Raw genomic sequence first — 23,301 nt, 5'->3', positions numbered from 1 at the left:
TGCTGATTCTATTACAGCTCTGATGGTCCCCACCCAGGCCCTCCATCCCTAAGTGGCTGGAAGACCACTTCTTCTGTGAGATGATTAGGGCTTAGATAACCCAGTATTTTACTGATAACACGGATACGGCATCCTCCCCCAGGTGGAATGGGACTACTTTAAGGCTTTGATGCGTGAATACTGAATAACGGAATCGAAAGGGGCTCAACACTCACTATTTGGAGACGTTGAAACTGCTGGGGAACTCCTCAGAGATGTGGCAACCCGGCGACTGGGCCGCCCGGAGCTCCAGCCCAACCTCTTGGCGGCCAGAGAAGCTGTGGCGGCACAGGTAGAACAATTACGATGCTTTGACTACAAGCAGTACACTGACAAATTACATGCAGAGTGGGATAAATCCTGTTCACTATTGGTGTGGATGGCTAACCCAGATAAACGTGGATTGGCGGCTCGACAAAAGGGAAATTAGAAGAAGAGGAAGGCATCGGAGAAGACATCACTTCGCAGGAGATCGTACCTGCCCTTAAGAATAAGGTGCGCAACAACACCCTAGGTATGGACGGACTTCCGATCGAGTTCTATGTGGCCTCCTCTGTGAAGCCGACGGCTCAGCTGGTAGCCCTGTATTCAGCGGCCAAGGAGGCCGGCCTTTTGCAGGACACTAGCAGAGAAGCCGCAATAGTCCCAATTTCAAACCAGGTAAACCCACACATGACAGGTTGGCCTACCGCCCGTTGTCGATGCTTAATATAGACTACAGAATCCGGAGTAAGATTTTGGCCACCCTTCTTTTGCCCGTCATGACTAAAATGATACACATACAGCAGGCAAGATTTATCCCGGGCCTGACACGGCGGGGAATATTCGGCAATTACTAGCCATCATAGAGGCAGGACAGACTGATCAGGGGAATGCAGCAATCTTCACGGTGGACATAGTAAAAGCATTTGATAGTCTGGAGTGGGGTTACTTATATGAAGTTATGGGACCGGGCGGTGGATTCATCGAGTGGACCCGGTCACTTTATGCTAGACCTACTGCTAGAGTGTGCACGCGGAGGACTATTTCTGGGAGATGGGTAGTGGAACGGGGAACCAGTGAGGGATGCCCTCTCTCCCACTGCTCTTCCCTATTGCTACGGAGCTATAGGCGACTGCAGCCAGGTCTGGACGGGAAACATCCTTTACGACGCAACTTTTACCACGCAGTGCCTTTACAACACAGGTTTTTCAACGCAGTCATTACAACGAATTGTGCTGGGGGGCGCTCTAGGATAGGTAATAGTTTAATTTACTATCCAACACCTTCCCTACTATCCACGGGGACTGGAGTTGGAATAGTAAATTAAACTATTCACTATCCAGCACCCCCCAACGCAAGTCGTTGTAACGACTTGCGTTGAAAAACCTGCGTTGTAAAAGCATGCGTGGTAAAAGCATGCGTTGTAACAACGTACATCCGGTCTGGACAATGTTACAGGGGGTTGAGCAAAAGTTCGTATTGAGCATCGAATTGTGCTATACGCTGTCAATTTGCTACTCTTCCTGAATGATGGGGAGGAAAACCTGAGGGAAGCCCGCTCCCTGCTAAAGGAGTTTGGTTCCGTCTCTGGACTGAAGGTGAGCTGGCTGCATTCAAGTGAGTTGAAAGTACAAGCTAGGTGCTGGGTGCTGACGCCGAGGGTTACAGAAAATGAGAGTTAGAACTCCTTATTCCCCTGAATTACCGCTAGACATGCTTACAGCGCTTCCTCAAGGGGGTAATTGGAAGGATCTGGATGTCTGGGTTGAGGCTGGGGCTACAACGATGGGTGATACTTACAGGAATACATAATTACTGCCCTTTGAGTAATTTTGTGAGGAGTTTGACCTACCTCGTGGGCACTTCTTACTACATAGAGCACTCATGACAGCAAAGCACAAGCACTGGCACACGGGGACTGTTGAGCCCCCATCGCAGCAGAGCTGCTATTACATGGCTCTCTCTGTGGACACTGTGAAAGCCGTCTCTTGCCTGTATTGAGCACTAAAGGCAGACCAGCAATGCCCATTGGAGAAGATACGTTCCTAATTGGGAGGCGGAGCTGGACACCCGATCACAATAAAGGACTGGGACAACATATCAGCTAGAGCTTCTAAAGTTTAAAGAAATGCCCGCTTCACACTCATTAACTATTATGTCCTGCGTAGCTCCTACCTGACCCCGGAGCACATAGGCAGATATTTTTTGATAGCTGATGCAGCCGTCCCTTGCTGTGGTGAGAGAAGGGCACACATGCTTCATATGTTTTGGGCCTGTCTGAGACTCAATGAGTTTTGGGAAGGTATTCTCCATGCAGTCGAGAGTACTATCGCGAGGGAGATTTCACGTACCTCTGGCCACTGTTTACTGGGATGGTTTCCACACACATGTAAGACTAAAGTAACAAGCTGATTTTAAGATCTGGCGTTTGTCCTTGCTAAACGCGAGACAGCGCGAAATTGGGAGTCACTGGGGGGGTCCCTCCCTACATGCCTGGAGAAGGGAAATGCTGAAGTGGGCAGGTTGTAAGGGGCGAATATTGCTGTGGGAGGCCAAGAGGGGTTGGGCACAGAGGTGGCCGAGCCTAGGAAGATGTGGTAAAGGGCCTGGCCAGCCCTAAACAAGACGTGCCTGAGAGATTGCAAAGAGGGTCCTTGCAAACACCCCCTAGAGAGCAAAGTCCCTTGTTATGTAGACCTGACATATACCGATTTTAAAGCCCCGCATGCAGATAGGTTTCAGTGTGCCTGCCCAACCCTTTCCAAGCATAAAGGAGATATGTGGATAACACCGGAAATGAGGTTTGCTCATACTATATGGTACTGGCTCATGGGGGAGGGAAGGAAAGAGCTATCAGTTCGAATTTAAGTTTGTACCGCTGTCATGCCTGTATCATCTTTCTGCATGACGTAGCATGATTTATTAGTAGTGCATCGCTATGCATTTTGAGAGGATTTCAATACAGCAATAGTCACCATGTAGTGTTTGGACAGTATGGTCTGTATATTGGATGAGTTGTTTCCTGGCCTTGGAACCCAACAACTGAGGATGCGCTCCTCCATCTGACACGGCGGGGCTCTTGATTGATGCAGAGCAGCGTAGATTTGCAATTCCAAGAGACTGCAAGTGTCAGCCTGATAGAAGGCAAAAGCAAGACCCGACTTGGATCCACACCTCTAAACAGGAGCCGTAAGAAATGAGTTGGTCCCTAGTGAGTCCCATGCTGACATGAGTCGTTGACCGGAGCGGCTGTTCCGGAAGTTTTTACAGTCCGCAGCTAGACGCTATCCTTATCCGCGTCCTGATGAGACCCAAATCAAGGGGTCAAAACGCGTAGACCACTGTAAAGGAGGAACCCAGTGGCATAGACTAATTAATTGTTGTGTACAGAACTAAAACTAATGTGTTTAGGTGGAACAGTTTCTTCATCTGTACATTACGGTTACCTCACAGTGGACCACAACAGATTTGTGATATATGGCCACTGGTTGTGTAAAGAATTGGGGTTTAGGAAACGAGTTGGATTATCAATTTGTGTATTTTGTATATTGTATTTTGTATATAGAAATTGTGTGTTGAATGTGTGTGAAAAGAGTAATAGTCCCAACCAGTTTCCGAAATAAGAAATACATTACGGTTGAGACATGGGATGAATTGAATGTGATTTTTTTGTAATAATCAATATTGGATGGGGATTAGGACCCATACTTTGGAGTAACTAAATGTACTCTGTCGTAATTAATTGGTAATATCTGTTCCTCCACCTCATGTTCGTTTGTCGAACTTGATCTGTCTGATCACGGTCCTTGCTCTGGAGGCTGTCCATCACATGATCTTTAGGTGTCCTTGCAGGTGGATAAGCATACATTGGGGGCAAGTCTTTGCTCCTAGAGATTGGATATGACATCACCTTAAGCTTCACACCAGTGAGACAAAATGTGTTCTGTTTACTTTCCAGTTTTGAATAGGTCCTCTGCAGCTGTGGCTCTAGGTTGTAGCTGTGTTTAGAATTGCACCAAATGTTGTCCTCCCCAGCGTACTATTAAAGCGTGCACTAACTAGACGTTTGCCAGTTTGTACAATTTCTGCTCTTTCCCATGAAGGTGGGAAGAGAGTTACATTTGAATCGATCAGTTTTTGGTGATTATCGCACATTTCTGTCCGAGATTGAAAGTTCCAGCATTCCATTTACAAATAACCCTGGTTACCCTGCTTATCCACAACTCATCCTCCTGTAAATTAGGTCATTTTAAAAGCTATAACTCTTCCGGGTTGAGCATATTTCTTGTGAATACTCTGCCATACTGTAATTGAGTTCCATACTCTTTGCCACCTCTTGGAGTAAGCCTCGACTGCTCCATATTTCCACTTTTGGGAGAGAAGTTTACAAAATGAGTTACTGTTCTACAAATGGATGAAATAGTCTTAAAACCCGAAAAAGTAATTGCACACGTCAGTATCCACTGTAGATACTGTCCAATAACCACCTACAGCCACCAACCAAAAGGAAAGTTCATAGTCTTATGTCTTTCTCCTATTATATGAAAATATTGGGGGAGTTTAGAAGCAGGCTCAGTGCAGGTAGCAATTTGCTTCAAATAAATCTCGACTATACCCCTAACAAGCCCTAACATGGCAATGTAAATGGCAATGCCATTTATTTATCTGTTTTCAAAACCAACACATAAATACAAATTTTGTCATTTATAATGCCAATAGCTCTAACTTTTCCAAAGGCGAAACCATTGCATTGTAAATGCTTGTTAACATAGGTTAACCACTTGATTTTGTGGGCGTTGTCAAGTAAAAGACAGTCTTTCAAAATGGCCTGGTTTAAAGATAGTTCATTATGAAGCCAAATTTTAAGCCACATAATTAAAGGGGCCACTCAAATTTTGTCTGCTATAAAATCGGCCCCCAGTTCAGAATGAACCGAATAAGATGGTGTAGACTGAGGTACAGACAAGACTGATCTAAAAAATTTGTTTTCAGAAGCCTGAAGACAGTCTATCGATCCATATCCCCATAATGAACAGCCATAGGTTGCAACAGACACGCACTTAGCGTTGTAGATAGTCATAAGGGCTGGGACTGGCCTGGTCCCCAGCCTTCTGCTGAAACTCAAAATGGCAGAAGATGTTCTTACTAGGGCACTATTTCTGTTTCTTATTTGGGGGCCCCAACTCCCCTTATCTTCAAACATGACTCCTAAATACGGGAATGTCGATACTCTTTGCATTTCTGCTTTACTACAATAGAAAGTTTTAGCTTTCTTGCAGCGTGAGCCTTTACCCACCATCATATTTTGTGACTTTTTGGCATTTATTTTAATATCTAATGAAGTCATAAAAAAGCCAAAGGCATCTAGTAACCGCTGAAGTCCCAGCCCTGTGCGGGACAAAAGCACCGCATCATCCGCGTACAGGAGGACAGGAACACAATTCTCCCCTATACGCGGTATGTCCGGTGTTGCTGTCTTTAACTCGGATTCAAGGGCATTGATATAAACTGTGAAGAGCAGGGGTGCCAAAATGCACCCCTGTCTCACCCCTCTTTTGGACTTAAAACGACTAGTACGTCGCCCCCCCGAATCAACCCTGACGGAAGCCTGGAGGTCTGAATGGAGATCGGCTAGAAGGTTTACAAGTGCCCGATCAAGACCCAAATCGGCAAGGATGTGCCACAATTTAGTACGGTTCACGAGGTCAAAGGCCGAAGATAAGTCCATGAACCCTAAATATAACGACCCATCTTTTGCCCTGGTGTATTTATCCACTAACATCTGCAGATTAAGGCACTGGTCCATGGTACCCCGTTTAGTTCTGAAACTGTACTGCAGGTTAGATAAGACCCCTCTATCATCAAGCCATGCCTGGAGTCTAAGTAGGATGACCCTGCCCATAATTTTTACTGATGAGTCGATAAGAGATATCGGGCGATAACATGCTGGGTCTACCCTACTTCCCTTCTTAAAGACGGGAATAATTACAGACTCCTTCCAGGATGCTGGAATACTGTGTCTAGTTATGGCATTAAAAACACCGCACAACACCCTCGACCAAAGCTTTGTATCCGTTTTAAAGAAGTCAGCAGGGACTCCATCCGGCCCGTGGGCCTTATTTTTTAAGGTCTGATCGATGGCCTTTTCCACTTCAGAGGCCTCAAAAACAACACCCTGCACCTCCTGAGAAAAAGAGAGACCGTCTGACAGATCATCAACTAAATTACTCGAATATATTGCCTCAAAATGATCGATCCAATCACCATCCGGGATATTTAATTCAAGGGAAGCTTGATCCTTATCTGAAAAGAAGGGCTGATTGACTACCCACCAAAAGTCAGCACTATTTTTAACAATCTCAGGGTCAGACAGTTGTGACCAGGCAGATTCCCTGATCTCCTTCTTCCTATTTTCTAAGGCTTTTTTATATAAAGATCTTAATGTGGTTATTAGTGGGCGGTCTTAGGGACAGCTTTAAGGGCCTTAAGCAGAACAGTGTGAGCTTTTGAACACGCATGATCAAACCATTTTTTCTCCCTAAGCTTAGACTTTTTTTTCTTATTTGTCAGGCTGATGTCAATGGTTTTACAGATATTACCAAAGGCAGACATTACTTGGGGATTTGATGCCCTTGTATCTAAACATGTTAACACATCATTTTCAGTGCTATCAAGGACGGCGTGAAGAACGTCCTCGGGGACAACGGAAGACCACTTCAATCTGCGACCCTGGTCCTTTAACACCACATCTTGACTTCTATTCCCACCTAACCCGCACTGATTCAAAAAGACAGTTGACAACACCTCCGCTACTACAGGGTTATGGTCGCTAAATACTGAGACCGTAGTACCATAGTGAACCACCCTCTCTAAAATCTGACAAGACATAAATATATAGTCAATTACAGTACCGTTGCCATTACCTATAAAAGGTAGTTCTACTATCAAAATCCCCACAACTAGATTCATACAGATTCCAAGCATTCAAATAAGATTCAAGGGTCTCCCCCCTAGTAGAATGCTCAAAGTGTATTAATGATGAGTGCGGAGGCCCCTCTTCTGAGGGACCTATGCATGACTGATTGCAGGGATGAATATTAAAATCACCTAAGAGAATAACTTCAAACTCTTTTACCTTGGTTCTATAGACTGACAAGAAAGATTCAATGATATCCAAATTCTGCCTAGTGTCATCATTAGGACTAGAATTATAGAAATTAATAAACAAAATGTTTGAAAAAGAGGAAGGGTTAAGTTCAACAATCAAACAGTTTTGGGAACCGGAATTGTGTTGTGTTAACACCCCTTTTAAAGACGATTTAAACAAAATTAACAAACCCCCCCTTGGTCTGCCTGCCCCACCTCTAGTAGCAGGTACGGAAAAATGTGTGTAACCATCCAAAGAGAAACTGTTCATTAAGTCCCAGGTTTCCTGGAATGCAAGAATGTCGAAGGTCTTCAGCAGTTTAATCCATTCATCAATCCCTACCTTGGCCCTAATACCGGCAATGTTCCAAGTCATTATTCGATAATGTTCATTTGAGGAACCCTCGTTGGTGGACAGTCAATCATTTTCACTTAAAGATGATAGAGGGGCGAACCGGTTAGACAAGGGCAAAATTGGAAGTGATTGTGGGTAAAGTCTACACAAATTATAGCAATATGAGTCCATATTCACAAGCGGTTGGTGTTCTTGGGGCATCCCAGGAAAAAAGGCCTGCCTGTTTGAGGGGTAGGTAGGAGTCTGATGACCAACATAAGAATTAGGAGTCGGAGTCATGCTCAGATGGTTATAAAAATACCCCAACGGGCGCACACTTATATTGTCCTCGGTGACCGGTAAGGAGGCCGCCCTTAACAATACAGTTGCGACGTGCTGCGGGTGTCTTAAATTCACAATGACACAGTCGCCTCTGCATGATTTTCTTGAGGTGCCAATCCAGTCAACCCTGCGCACTGACACTATGTCATTACAGAAAGCGGTGGGAAACCCACAGTATTTATTTAGCCAAGCAATGACTTTATTGCCTAGAGAACTGGTCAACTCTTCCCGTGCTTCAAAAGAGTTTGGGTCTACTGTCGGGACATTTGTTAAGACCACTGTGTATGGTGCACAATCAGGGGGTAAATTGACTACGGGTTTTTTCCTCCCCATTAACCCCCTCAGGTTATTATCGCCGGTCTTATTGGCAACTATTTTCTTCTGTAGGGGAGGAGCTATGGTATCAGGCTTTGACAGAGGTTGGGCAGAACTTACAGGGATAACAGGTGGCCCCGTGGATGTACCTTTGACCCCCTTGCTGCTATTTGAACCAGAGGCCGCTGCTGTAGCAGCTATACCTGGCCCAATGATCTGGGGCGGTTTAGTCCGTGACAAATGTGTGGACAAGAGGCACCCAAGTCTAGAAACCTCCTTTGAGACTTGATCTAATTTGTAATCAACCCCCTTCCCATTTGCTACAGCGCCCTCAGAGGTATCACTCTGATTTACATTTATGCTTTTTTTAGGGATTGCTTGAGCTGGAGGGGATAAGAGTGTGCTTAATCTGGCTACCTCTTTTGTCACCATATCTACTTTTACCATTAGGGGTTTAATCATTAACTCCAATTTAGTGGTCAACATATCTGCAAATAGCTGAAGATGGTCACTATTAACAGCTTCGTTACCCCCCTCAATACTATTATCATTCGTTACCTCCGCCCGAACAGGCTGAGAGGTTACAATTTTCTTGGTTTTACGTTGCCCCCCACGCTTATTAATCAGTCTTCTACAAGCCCTAACTGGGCGGCGGATCAAGGATGGAACAGCAATGGGAGAAGATGACAGTACATCATTGCTATCAGGAATATCCGCCGAAGTAGAAGCAGTGTCAAAATCGGACACTACAAGGGGAGGAACAAATAGAGCTCCCTCATTCACATTCTCAGTGTTATCTAAGACAAGAAGGTTGACTGTAGGCGAGGCGGGGGGGCTAATCCGGCTGAGCGACAGACGACGATCAGAATTTATCTTTGTGACCATCTTAACCATGTAATTGTCCAATGTCCCGACTAGGGCTGGAGTTTTAGCAGAGCGCAGGTTTGCCATTTACTCGATAGATAGAATCAATATAAAGATTGAATAAACAAGATGTTAGGCACTCACTACAAGATGATTGAGTCCAGAGGTCAAACTGCCAGGGGTCGTGGCCCTGCCCTGCCTCTGCCTGCCCCGGACGGCCACAGATGGCCCCGCCCTTGTCCCGGGCTTCTCCCTGGCGCCTCCCGCGCGCGACTCGCGGGGCGAGAGGGCACGTCTGCTTTTCAAGCGCCTCCGTGCGCTTGCCTTGCGTCACGGGCGCCCCTTAGGCTGCTGGGGGTTGTAGTCTTCGGGAGGGAATCTCCCGGCACTCCCTTTCTGCCACAATACTGCCGTTTCCCTCACGGCTCCGCCCAATGGCGTTCCCTGCTTCCACGCACAGGGACTGGGACCGGCACAGGCACAAGTGTCTCACACTCCCCCGGGGTTCTCGGCCGCGTCTGCTTTTCAAGCCCCTCCGTGCGCTTGCCTTGCGTCACGGGCGCCCCTTAGGCTGCTGGGGGTTGTAGTCTTCGGGAGGAAATCTCCCGGCGCTCCCTTTCTGCCACAATACTGCCGTTTCCCTCACGGCTCCGCCCGATGGCGTTCCCTGCTTCCACGCACAGGGACTGGGACCGGCACAGGCACAAGTGTCTCACACTGCCTGAGGATATTATAGCCTTCAGGTGTGGCTATCAGGAGATCAGGTTTGGACGAAGGATTAGTCCAGGTTTCTGTTAGAAACAATATGTCCAATTTTTGGGTACAGATAAAATCAGCGATTTCCTCTTTGTGTTTACTTAAAGATCTGGCATTTATTAATGTGGCTTTGATGAGTTTGGTACTCGTTTTTGGAGAAGAATGGGAGTATGATTGCGTTAGTTGAGGGGCCTCCAATTTGTATCCGCAGTGTGTACAGGAATTGAGATGATAAAGAGGCTTGTGAAGGTTGTGAATGGGATCAGGGCATTTCATCAGAGGACGCAAGTTGAGAAGGGCCTGTCGGTGAAAGGTGGGGCTGAGGCCGGTGAACCAGGGTTTGTGGCCCTGGGTGGGGTCCAGGCGCGGACGGGCACAGACGGGCTTGCCTTTGGCGTGACGCCGGCGCGCCCGCTGCGCGCGTCCGCTGCGCTTGCGCTTGCTCTCTGCCCTATGTAGTCTGGGGCCGTCGAGAGACTGGAGCGCAACTTTCGGCATCCGCCGGAAGTGAGGGTCTTTCTGTATCTCCCGGTGTAGCCCTCCAATCAAACGGCACAAGCCGTGTTGGAACGGGGCTTCGGGCCAGAGAACAAGGATTGCAGGTAATAGGCTGAATGTGCAACAAGTAATGCTTTTAGTGCAAGCGAGTGAAATTTTAAAAGTAATTAAAACAACAAAAGAGCGGCACCTCGTGAATTCAGGCTGCTCTTATCAATGTATAATGAAATGTCTGAGGAATTGGCCTACATGGCTTCACTGTATTGACGTGCTACAGAGTATATAAAAAGAATAAAATCTATTTACAAAAAATAAAAACCGGTAAAATGTGCGGAGTTATTCTTCAATGATTATATTATTGGTCTGTTCTTGATGAACCTTACCCAGTTCAGCTGTAACAGACCACACATATTTCTTTCCACTGGTTATTAAATGAAATTGTTTCATTCACATAACATTTTATTGTTGATGTAATATTTTTGTTCTAGCAACTCCAGATGACATTAGCATAGAGGGGACTAGATATTATTAATGACATGGGATAGATGTGCTTATGCGTTACAGCAGTATGATGATTATCTTTCATGTGCTCTGATTTACTGAAGAAATTTGACATTTGTTCACTCCACGATTAATCTGCAGAAACGTTACTTTAGTATTGAAGAATAATGTATAAAAATCCCTGGATTTTGGGGGGAGAGTCAGATTTTCAGGAGCTTTCCTGAATTCTGTTTTTCTATTGATTTTGCTGCCTATTTGGACGTGGAAGTTTTGTTCCTGATTTTTACCTACTTACATCTGAGAGCCTTAGAGGTATGAACTCTGTACCACAAATTTTTGAATTTTGTAAATAAACCCCTTTAACCTTTCATTAATCTAGAACTCAGTTATTGGATAGGCCTAATCAATTTCAAATTGAATGTATTTCTTATGTCTTGTATTTCTCTGGATTTTGGAATTATGGGAAGTTTCTTAATGCAGGGACACATTGACTCATGAAATTGAGGTTTAACACCATCTCCAATCCATTAAATATGGGAACATTATTCAAGGTAAAACCTTTCGGGTGTCTTGATTTTGTGTACAGTGATTTTGCTACCACTGTGACCTTTACAGTGATAGGTGTTTTAGAGTTTCGTTACTTTTACTCAGTTTGCGCTCAGCGGGTTTAACTTTGAATAAAGGTACATTTGCAAAACCCTTGTTCTAGGAACACATATATCCTTACTATAGAAGTATATAGCGCTCTGCAAGACTCAGCCTACCAACACAGCAGTAAAATCGGAACAAGGGTGAAATTCTTCTATTGGCTACAGGTGCATTTGAGTAAACTGTCAAGCTTGTGAATCCCTGCAAATACTTGGATCGAATGTACATACATTTGCCGCTTATAAACAATAATACGTTTACAGCAGTAACTTCAAAAAACATAAAAGACACACACGATTGTATGCACCATTTAAAGTACTTGAAATTAATTATCTCACAGGAGACTTGAAGCCAATACCCTAGGCCCCCATGTAGCCCTCAATCAAATGTCCCATCTAGCAGAAGGCAAGAGACTAGATCGGAGTGCTCTGGAGAGCGGATCCTGGGGATTTCACACTGGAATACCCATAACATTTGGCTGCATTGTTCGATTTTTTTAAACAAGATCCCTTTTTCGCATTGCTCCTATTTTACAAGCATCAATTCATTTTATGACCAAAGGACCTTGCACTAATCACAAGTATTTTGTCTCTTTACCACTCTGTTTAAGTGCACAGTATCTTCTCATTTCTGCCCCAAAAAATGATTAATCAAGTTGAGAGTTTAAGTTTGAGAGAACGGGTACTTTACAGTGCAGTTTCCCGGGACAAGTGGATATAAAAATGGCAGTTCAACTTATTTTTTAGTAACAATTTTATTTATTACAAAATATTGCTGAAAAAATACATGGCACTTTATTAAGAAATCATATAAAGCTAAACAACTCACTCCGTGAAAGAATATACAAACATTTTAAATAAAATCTTAAAGTTATGAACTAAACTTATTTCTGTTTTTATTAAAAAGCAACTATAACCAACTGCTTAAGGAATGTTTACTTACGGCGTCTCCAACATGACTTTACAGACGCTGGCCATGGTGCTAAGACAATCAGTTGTATTCTCAATAGGTAAAGTTTTGTTCTGAAACACACAAGAGGCATGGATGGGCATTACTAAATACAGCTGGTGTGAAAATGGGCAGCATTTGTCGGTTTATCCTTCTTGCGAATACTCACTTCAGACACAAAGCTTGTTGTGGCATTAGAAAGTGTCTTAAGCATTGGCGTAGCTTCTGCATAGAACAAGGACATTCGATTGGCCATTTCGTTATTTACTTCATTTTCTATGTCTAGCTGTATGACCAAGACAAAAGAAATGAAAATAAACTAAATACTCAAAATCAGAATAGATTACTTTAGCATTTTTTTTTAAAAACAAAGTTTTTTATTGTACTTTGCAACAATGCACTTTCCATACTCTATTCTTTGAACAGTGTGATATGCATACATGTGCAGTAATCAATAATTATTCAAAGAATATACGTTTATTCATAAAAGCAACATATAACCGCTATCACCTTTTAAAATAACATGTAACAGCATCAAACACGTTTAACGTCTTGCAGAGTAAAATAAATGGGGGGGCACCATGATTATGTCTACACCATAGAGCCCCTTCTCAGCGTTGGATCGAGTGATTTTAGCCTATAATTTCATCACAAAGGAAGAATTTGTAGACCTAAACAATTTACTTGCTTATTAATCTGCTCTGCTCTGCTCACAGCTCCAACATGTACTCTGCCACCTTTTGGCTGGACATAAAACACTTATTGTAATACTTAGAAATGGACTGTGGTAGTCAGACATCATGATGACACTCACAGGGGCTCTTTATATCAGATCCAAAGCAGAGCCAGCCATAGAGATTGGCAAAGCACTTCGAAAGCCACTCCTAAGCTCATAAAAAGGTTGAGTGGAATGTGTCTGTATTATTAGGTAATACTAATCTATAAAAGATACTACAGGTAAACTGGTATATGGAATATATGTTCAACAAATGCACATTTGTACAAATCAGCACATCATATACAACTAGCAGCGAGGCAAAGGAAAAGTGACGTGCTTGAGGCTATGTGTTGACATAACATCTGTAGAAATAGCTAGTCGAAGTGTAATATTCATATTGACAATTTTAGCGATCTAATGCAACAGATCAAGAATGCTGTAACATACCCATGTTTCAGAAAAATGGTGAACCCAATATACCCTTGTAGGCTTGGGCAATAAATAGAATCAAAGTGAAAATGTCTACAAGGGATTTCACTGGATATATAGCATCGTTTTGGTGAATTAACACAACTCAGGAGTCTGTTAGACCATTAGGATCAAACGTGTCCTACTGGACAAACAAGGGCAAATCAATTGCAAGAGTAAGAACAGAGAAGGAAGGGGGGAGGAGGAAGAGACAAAAATAATAGAAAAAAATACAATAAACACGGAGGGTTCTAGTTCTAGAAATTGAGTTTTATCTGGTTTTGACCAACACTTAAAAGATTGTAAAGGGTACAATTTAGACACAGTTGATATCAGCAACGATAGTTATGACAAAGATGTACATCTACATTAAAGCATACAGTGCATAACTCAAACATCAGCTCCAAAAATTCACTAAGCAAATATTATCTTCAGACTTAACAATTATTGCTTAAAAAAGTGACTTTTTCCATGGAGTTGACGAGACTGTCGAAGTTTCGGTCTCTCTCGTTTCAATCCATGAGACCATCTTCAGGACAATTGGTTTTATGCAGGATATAGAACCCTAAACAAATATAACAATATGTTTAACACATCACATACCATTATTATAAAATTTATTAAAACACTTAGTTAACACTAGACCAGACCAAGACAAAAGTGGGACAGAGAAACAGGGGGGAAAAAAAGGGAAGTAATGCTCTATTTAGGTACACAAATTGGTACATCGTTTTGGATGAATCCCTCACATTCCTTCAAGGTGACTTCAGATCTTCTAGATTTAATCAAGTTGAATGGGGAACAACAAATAGAATTGTGTGTGACTTACTTCTGTTTAGAACACAGAACGCAATGATTCGATCTTGAAACAATCGTCGTGTTATGGACAACCAGCAAAATAGTCACTGTCAACATAAATGAAAGGGAGACTACATTTATTACACTTTTCTACCATGTATTAGATGTAGAAAGACATCATAATACCAATGCCTACCTCATTGGATTGCGTGGACATAAGTAGAAGAGAGAAACCCACATCTGGTCTTCCTCTGTTCTCTGAAGGTATTAAAAATACTTCTGTGTCTAAAGAGACATGTAAAAAAATCATGTCAAGAACTAAACGGGCGACTACAACTCACTGTGGCATACACTGTTAAAATATTGTATTCAGTGACACAAAGCACTCGACTATGATTGTTAGCCAAACTTGGGGCTGGTCTTGAAGATCAAACGCCACACTGAGCAAACAGGGCAAATGTATGGTTTATCAAAGTATATCTAGAAGTGCATGGTATGCTCAATACCAGCATGCATTATATATTTAACTCCCAGATTGAGGGGGAGTTGTCAATAAATGTAGCAGAGCAGCAGATTGACTTGTAGCAGAGCAGCAGATTTACTTGTATACCCGGTACTGGAACGAACCATTCTGCCATGTCCACTAACGAACAGAGTTGTCAGCATTATGTACAGTTGCTCAAAATTAAGCACATATTCCGAATGACTCATACATGTTAAATTTTAACATACTTAAAATTATCTCTAGCTGTATGCAAAAAACAAAGGTGACCGGTACCGGCAATTACGATCACATCAGAGTTGTCTTGGGAATCATCGCCTATATTTACAAGTAAAAGACTTCGATGGGCGACTTAGAAATAAGATCTCATGCTGCAACTAGGCAAACCTTAAGGGTAGAGAAGCAATCATGCTACTATCTATTCAAAGAAACCACACTTGAAACAAGCAGGGCACATTGGGAACGGAGCATGGAGCGTCTAGATTAACAGTCTAAAGCAGTACTTACATTTGTCTGGACAGCAACACGTGCAGTAACTAATACGACCATGGCGCAGCAAGGCATGGAGCAACTGGTGTTGGCTCTGCCGCTTATAAAGGGCCTTCACCCGGAACTGTTTCAATGGGCAACACCTGTGTGCTATTACAACATAGACGGGCACGCCGAAAATGCCGCGGCCATCTTGAAGGGCCAAAAACGGTAGTTAAAGTTAACCTGTAGCCTGCTTCGGCCCGTGTGGTTAAGTTTTGAGTAACTGTACATAATGCTGACAACTCTGTTCATTAGTGGACATGGCAGAATGGTTCGTTCTAGTACCGGGTATACAAGTAAATCTGCTGCTCTGCTACAAGTAAATCTGCTGCTCTGCTACATTTATTGACAACTCCCCCTCAATCTGGGAGTTAAATATAAAATGCATGCTGGTATTGAGCATACCATGCACTTCTAGATATACTTTGATAAACCATACATTTGCCCTGTTTGCTCAGTGTGGCGTTTGATCTTCAAGACCAGCCCCAAGTTTGGCTAACAATCATAGTCGAGTGCTTTGTGTCACTGAATACAATATTTTAACAGTGTATGCCACAGTGAGTTGTAGTCGCCCGTTTAGTTCTTGACATGATTTTTTTACATGTCTCTTTAGACACAGAAGTGTTTTTAATACCTTCAGAGAACAGAGGAAGACCAGATGTGGGTTTCTCTCTTCTACTTATGTCCACGCAATCCAATGAGGTAGGCATTGATTTATTTATGTCTTTCTACAACTAATACATGGTAGAAAAGTGTAATAAATGTAGTCTCCCTTTCATTTATGTTGACAGTGACTATTTTGCTGGTTGTCCATAACACGACGATTGTTTCAAGATCGAATCATTGCGTTCTGTGTTCTAAACAGACGTAAGTCACACACAATTCTATTTGTTGTTCCCCATTCAACTTGATTAAATCTAGAAGATCCGAAGTCACCTTGAAGGAATGTGAGGGATTCATCCAAAACGATGTACCAATTTGTGTACCTAAATAGAGCATTACTTCCCTTTTTTTCCCCCCTGTTTCTCTGTCCCACTTTTGTCTTGGTCTGGTCTAGTGTTAACTAAGTGTTTTAATAAATTTTATAATAATGATATGTGATGTGTTAAACATATTGTTATATTTGTTTAGGTTTCTATATCCTGCATAAAACCAATTGTCCTCAAGATGGTCTCATGGATTGAAACGAGAGACCGAAACGTCAACAGTCTCGTCAACTCCATGAAAAAAATCACTTTTTTAAGCAATAATTGTTAAGTCTGAAGATAATATTTGCTTAGTGAATTTTTGGAGCTGATGTTCGAGTTATGCACTGTATGCTTTATTTTAGATGTACATCTTTGTCATAACTAGTGTTGCTGATATCAACTGTGTCTAAATTGTACCCTTTACAATCTTTTAAGTGCTGGTCAAAACCAGATAAAACTCAATTTCTAGAACTAGAACCCTCCGTGTTTATTGTATTTTTTCAATTATTTTTTTCTCTTCCTCCTCCCCCCCTTCCTTCTCTGTTCTTACTCTTGCAATTGATTTGCCCTTGTTTGTCCAGTAGGACACGTTTGAGCCTGATTGGTCTAACAGACTCCTGAGTTGTGCTAATTCACCAAAACGATGCTATATATCCAGTAACATACCCATGCCAGAGCATTCAGGAGACATGCTGCTCTTACTTTGGTCAATTAAATAACCAGCAACAACGATGACTGATTGAAGTGAACCTAAAAAATAACTTGGCTCTAAATGTGGGATCTGTCATACTTATAATGGATACTCTACTGTTGAAAGAAGCAACGCGTTAACCTTGTGATCACACGTAAAAGTTACCATGAATATCCCCATATTAATAATTATGTCACCTATGCACAGACTTAAATTCAACATGCATACCGTTTATAAAATAACTTAAATGAATGATGTAAACGTCACAAGAGAATTTCTGCAAAATGAATTCTCAAAGGAAAAACACTCATTAGCATGAGAGTGCAGCAAAGTGAAAAATATACAAAAAAGCCCTCTGTCAATCTATCAAAAGAACATGCTAAACTAGGCCTTCAAATAAAATGGATGGAGCATCTTTATATTTTGATTCTTCTTTAACAGACAAAATATAGGTGAACCAATCTTTTGGAAAATATTCTAGAATTTTTACACAACACCCGTTCATCAGGCTCTGAAAGAATCCTTTTTCATCTTTCACATTTTTTCACTTTCCAAGAAGTTCTAATAGTAGACAAACGTGCTTCCAAATGACCCATAAACCCAGACATGGCCACTTTTCATTTTATTTTAGTGATACACTAGTAATACAACTCTCCCGGATTCAGATTCTGTACATCACCCCAAAAATGTCAGTCTAAATGTGAATTGTTGTGCAGTTCTTCACAGCACCACTTGCACGGTACATTGAGGGATCACAATCACGGTGACCAAATTGCTAAAAGTTTTATAGTTAGCCTTAACATTGATAGGTGAAACAGTATCCCTTTATAAAGTTTCTCCTGATCCCACCAGTACAATAAGCTTGCTATCACTCGGAAACGTGATCCTGCTGGTTCCTTGAGCCTGTGGCCCTTAATATTCAGACCACTCTTGCAGTGTACCATTGTGGCCCATTAGGGTCACAAAACTGTTCCTTGTTGCAGATTTATACTGCTAAATTATTCATTTTACTTAATGAACTATTAATGCACATTTTCATTGGGCTCGATGTCTTGTTCTCGTTACGGAAAAGGTAAAAACGTTTGGTACTGACTTAACTCCTTAGGGGCCAGATGTATGAAGCCGTTTGCGATTCGCAAACACCGGAATTCGCAGAATTCCAGCATTTGCGAATCGCATACTGTGTTTTGGTATGTATGTGCACAATCGCAAAATAAGGAATCGCAATAATTGTGATTCCATATTTTGCTCAAGCATTTAAGGAATCGCAATTTTGCGATTCCTTAAATGCTATGCATCAAGCATTTTTTTTTGCGAATCCTCCTTAAGAAATCGCAAATTACCACCAACTTGAAGTTGGTGGCAATATGCGAATTCTTTCACAAATGCACTTTTTTTGTATTTGTGAAGGTGGCATGTGGCGCACATACATGCCCTTAGGGCATGTATGTACGCCATATGTGCACACATTTCAATTTCCGGGGGTGCAGCAGGGTGTCCAACAGACACCCTTGCACCCTTGAAATTATTCTCAATTTGCGATTAGCAAATTGTGAATCGCAAATTGAGAATAATTTCACAATCATTCCTATGGGCCTCCGGGCCCATAGAAATCAATGGGAAATTATTCCTTAATTGAGATTAGCAATTTGCTAATCGCAATTAAGGAATTTTAAGAAATCGCTAAAAAATAGCGAATTTCTACATACATACCATTTTGCAATTCTCAAATAGCGATTCCTTAAAAATCGCTATTTGAGAATCGCAAAAGGGTATCTTGATACATCTGGCCGTAGGTGAATAAGGTGTGACTTGTTGGCACGCCAAAGGGGAAGAATTAGAGATGGGTCACATTGTATACACCATTACTTGAATGTCCAAAGTAGCACATCACCCTCTGACAAGAGTGCGGTAGTTGGGACATAGTGAGGGCAATTCACTTAGATCTGACAGGAGTTCCTGCAAGTAGAATACTGAATTCGCCTTTTCAATTTTTGCTATTCTGTGCTGCTGCTATCAATAGGGCTATTCTGCTAGACAAAACATTGTATGCATTATGGCTAAGACAGCTGGCCGCACTGTTGTTTTGGATAAGAACATCATTGCTGCATATTCAACATGGATTTTCTGGATCCCATTGGAGCTTTTATTTTTCCACTGTTTCTTTTCCATGGCTTCGCCTCACAATATAAGTAGTAAACTGAAGTTTATTTAGAGCCTCACCTCATCAGCCCCAACGCCAAGAAATTCCTTTTTAGTATTTGCCGGAAGGATTCGGAATTCAAATAAAGCAAACTGACACAAAGACACTGATATTCTTTGTCCAGAAGGTCTGCACTGAATGGTCAAATTTCTACTAGTACCCTTTGACACAGGGTTTCTAAACCTCGGGGACCAACAGGCATTGCAGCAATCTGGTCCACAGCTAATTGAGGCAGGCGTGTTCTCTCGTAACAAGCATGTTATATTATACCGCTACATTAAACCGCTAATACCAAGCGTAAATCAGCAATCTCCCCACAACAGGAATACCTGACAGTTGACCACAAAGAGAAAGCCACACAAAGTCCATGATTTGAAACCTGCATTCTATCTACTGCCCAATAGGTCGGCTGGCAAGTAGGGCAGCAACGAAGGAAATCCACGTTACTTTGTCTTGAGCAAGTTTACAAGATTTAGAGGATTTTGCTACTGTTTCTGCAACAATTTAATTTTTTTTGTTTTACTGGGACAAGGTTATTAGCCTTGTACCTAACCATAAACCTGGAGGACCAGCAGATAGTGCTTCCTCTGGTCTCACCCATTTGATCTTTCCAGCTTGGGTGACCCTCACAGGAGACTAAGCGCTCACCAGCACAGCTCTCCAGGTCACCTAGACACACAAACTTCTCAATACCGCTTCAACGTGGCGACCCTCCAAGAGTCTAGATTGGCAGTAGATTATCCAAAATTCCTTTGGAGGAGAACCCCATATCTTCAACACCTACCAAATTTCTTGCATCCTATATTATGCCTTCAATATGTAGCTATAGCGACACACACTTATAGTATACTTGTAAATTAAGCACACAATCTGAAATTAAAGCACACAAAAAAGAACCATAAAGAGCAATCTAGCTAATACACTCACTAACATTTAAACTAGGATTTCAATGACATTACAAGGTCTAACATTTGGTTTGAGGTGCAAACTTTTGGCTCATGTTTGGCTCTTGTTCACTTCCGAGTTTACCTGCAATATACTTTGAAATCACTAAATACTAAGTTAGTTTTGTTTCACGTTTCCCATTCATTTATAAATCTTAGTCCAACACAGTTTAGCCGTCAGAGCAATTATTCATACTTTATTCATCACACAGGGCAATTGTGCTATCTGTATAGAAACCCAACATTTTTTGTATTTTCTTATTTTCACAAGTCTGTGCCAGTCACAAATATTTTTCATAGACGTTCCATTTATTAATATTTTACTTTGTTTTGCTTTTGAACAGCTCCATGTACTCACATGCATGTTGTTTATCCTGTTACGACTTATTGTCCGCCTGTAGTAACTAAAGTCATTTTGAATCGCTGGGTTCCTCATCTAAAGGGGTACAAGAAAATAATCGCAATTCTTAAGGTATCAAACACCATTTTGTCTTGTGATGTTATTGATTGCCATTTTAATTATCTCACAAACCTTCAGTTCATCGAATCGGAGGGTGAAATGTAGAATTTCTGCAAATTCCTTGGCTAGCGCTTGTTCGCGCTCTAGGTGCTGAGTTGGAGTATAAGGAGGGCAAGTCAAAGATTCCAGTAAACTCTGCAGCGCTTTCTCTACAAAAAGAAAGTAAAACAAATATTAAAATTGATTTCTTGGCTTGATTAAATAAAAATGTTTAAGATGAATATGTTATCGGTTCAATTAAAAAGTTACCTAAATTGCAATGTGAGATTTGGCTTCAAACACATCCCTGTAATCAGATCCCAGATTTAACTAAAAAAACAACATAACCATATCCGCCTTACAAGGAGGGGCTGAATTCACAAACAAAGGAAGTGCTATGCCCACAAATTTGTCCATATTTACTCCTTTGTGAATGTTAACAAAATTCAAAATAAGTTTTGGAAGCTTAGGCCTGTATGTTTATGTATACTCTTCCTCCTCCACACTTACTCCAGCAGTTTATCCACAGTATAGATAATCTGCAGACAAAACGAGCACTTGCAGATTACCCTTTTTTAGTCTGGCTTGATGGGATATTCGTCGTCAGACGTAACATGATTAACAGAAAAAGATCTATCAGAAGCATTACTGAGAGAAGGGCTTTGGCCACAATCAAATGTTGATTCCCTTCAGTACACCATTTGATTTAGCAAACATTGTGTCATTCCATTAAAGAACAGTTCTTGCATTGCACTTTTGGGCTTCTGGGAAACCTTATGCTGAATACAGCAGGATGGTGACAAGCCAAGGATCATAAATATAGGCCTGATTTGTGGATTGTAAAATGTTATGACAAAGTTAGGATATCTGATCTATTCAGTTTCAAAAGCATATTTTAAAGGCAAAAGGCCATTATGGATGGGTTATTAGACTGTGCTAAAAACTGTAGGTAGGTTCCTTGTAATATGGAATCTCCCTTGTAATATGGAATCTCAGATGACTAGTGGTCAATGGTTTTGGAGTTGGTTACCCACCCAACAAAACCTGGTACAAGATGATTTTAACTTAGTTAAGCCTTTGCTATAAGGGACTCCAAGACCAGATGTGATTGCACTTCAGTTTAATCCAAAATAAGACACCCATAACCAGGAGCGTCCGGCATCTGCGAGTTACAGCAAGCAGAGATACCATTTGACTCCAGAACCAACAATCCTCTTTGAGCATATACAATAAACTTGTGGATGAGCATGTACTCGATGCCCTAACCTTGTGCATGGACGCATGCTTAATACAAACACACTACACCCCCCCCCCCTTTTTTTTACATACGTACTTAAATACATTGCAGTCAGGAAAACTAAAGAATCCCCAATAAAATCCCTTAAACACTAAGCTGTGAATGAAAACAATGTTACATTGTAGCTCAAATATGAAATACCATGAACAAGAAGGAGAATGTTACTTACCCTGTAAGCATCTGTTCTTGGCATGTAGTTCTGTAGATTTACATGCTTTGCATAAGTCTGCCATCTAGTGTTGGGCTTGGATAATTACAAGTTGTTCTTTGTTCCAAGACGTTTTCTTGGAGTAATGAGGCTGAGTGACAACTCCTCTTGGTATTACTGCACATGGTCATCAACGCAGTCTTCAGATTGTTTTGCCATGGGCGTGAGAATGTAAGAATGCTGTGTATGTAAGCAATGAGATGCTCATGAGTTATTATGAAATAAAGTGTATGAACTGCAACCCTACACAAGATTTTTGGGGGAGGAGGGTTGGTGCATGTGACTCTACAGCACTACATGCCAAGAACAGATGCTTAAAGGGTAAGTAACATAATCCGTTCGAGGCATGTGTGCTGTAGATACACATGCTTTGCATAGACTGTAAAGCAGTCCCTCTCCTAAGCAGTGGATAACTTGTGGGGGTTGCAGTTGTTTGAAAAAAAGTTTTCAAGTACTGCTTGACTAACATTGGCTTGTTGGCGTGCACACAAACCCATACAATAATGTTTTGTGAAAAGTGTTTGAGGTAGACCATGTTGCTGCTTTACAAATACCAGCAATAGGAATGTTCCCTAAGAAAGCCATAGAAGCTCCAATCATTCTAGTGGAGTGAGCTTTTGGGGGAACAGGTAAAAGTTGTGTAGCTTTTGCATCGCATGTTTGGATACATTTAACTATCCGTCTTGTAATTGCAGTGGAACGCAGTTATGAATCCTCCCCTCCACTAATGCCGACGCGTCGGCCACACACAGCCCAGGCTAACACTGTAACAAGAGCAAAACTCTAAATGCCTGAAGCACCACGGTCCAGGGAGCTCCAACCCCGGAACAGGTGAAAGACGAACAGATCCAAGCACTGTCAACTGTGATCACGTTGTGGGTGGATCAAAGGTCTCTGCAGCCATAGACTCAGAATGAAGGCGCATCAGACAATGAGTCCAGCCATTACACAAACAGCACATCATTGATGATACTCCCAGATGTGTTGTTACAGACAGCGGATGCTTTAATGTGAAATGTCACGGGGAGCGCAGGTTTGAATTGTATCTGGAGTGCATGGCATATGGCGGGAGCCTGGGGCAGGCGATGCAGAGACGGCCTA

At 42.0% G+C, this 23,301-nt stretch overlaps 1 protein-coding gene across 8 annotated transcripts in view; it reads right to left on the bottom strand.

The window, feature by feature from the left end:
- CYRIA (CYFIP related Rac1 interactor A) overlaps window positions 1–23,301 on the bottom strand; it is a 339,563-nt gene that overhangs the window by 65,472 nt on the left and 250,790 nt on the right. For all 8 annotated transcript variants that reach the window (XM_078647768.1, XM_078647767.1, XM_078647763.1 and 5 more), the window contains 4 exons: window positions 20,729–20,865; window positions 20,555–20,632; window positions 12,543–12,659; window positions 12,368–12,447 (listed from right to left, as the gene is read on the bottom strand). In XM_078647768.1, the coding sequence (XP_078503894.1) occupies window positions 12,368–12,447; window positions 12,543–12,659; window positions 20,555–20,632; window positions 20,729–20,865 (412 nt within the window). The remainder of the gene's footprint in view (window positions 1–12,367; window positions 12,448–12,542; window positions 12,660–20,554; window positions 20,633–20,728; window positions 20,866–23,301) is intronic.

This window comes from Lissotriton helveticus, chromosome 6 (genome assembly GCF_964261635.1).
Source record: "Lissotriton helveticus chromosome 6, aLisHel1.1, whole genome shotgun sequence".
NCBI classification, from domain to species: domain Eukaryota; kingdom Metazoa; phylum Chordata; class Amphibia; order Caudata; family Salamandridae; genus Lissotriton; species Lissotriton helveticus.
The sequence above is the reverse complement of the archived record's forward strand: the minus strand, read 5'-3'. Positions and strand labels throughout refer to the sequence as shown.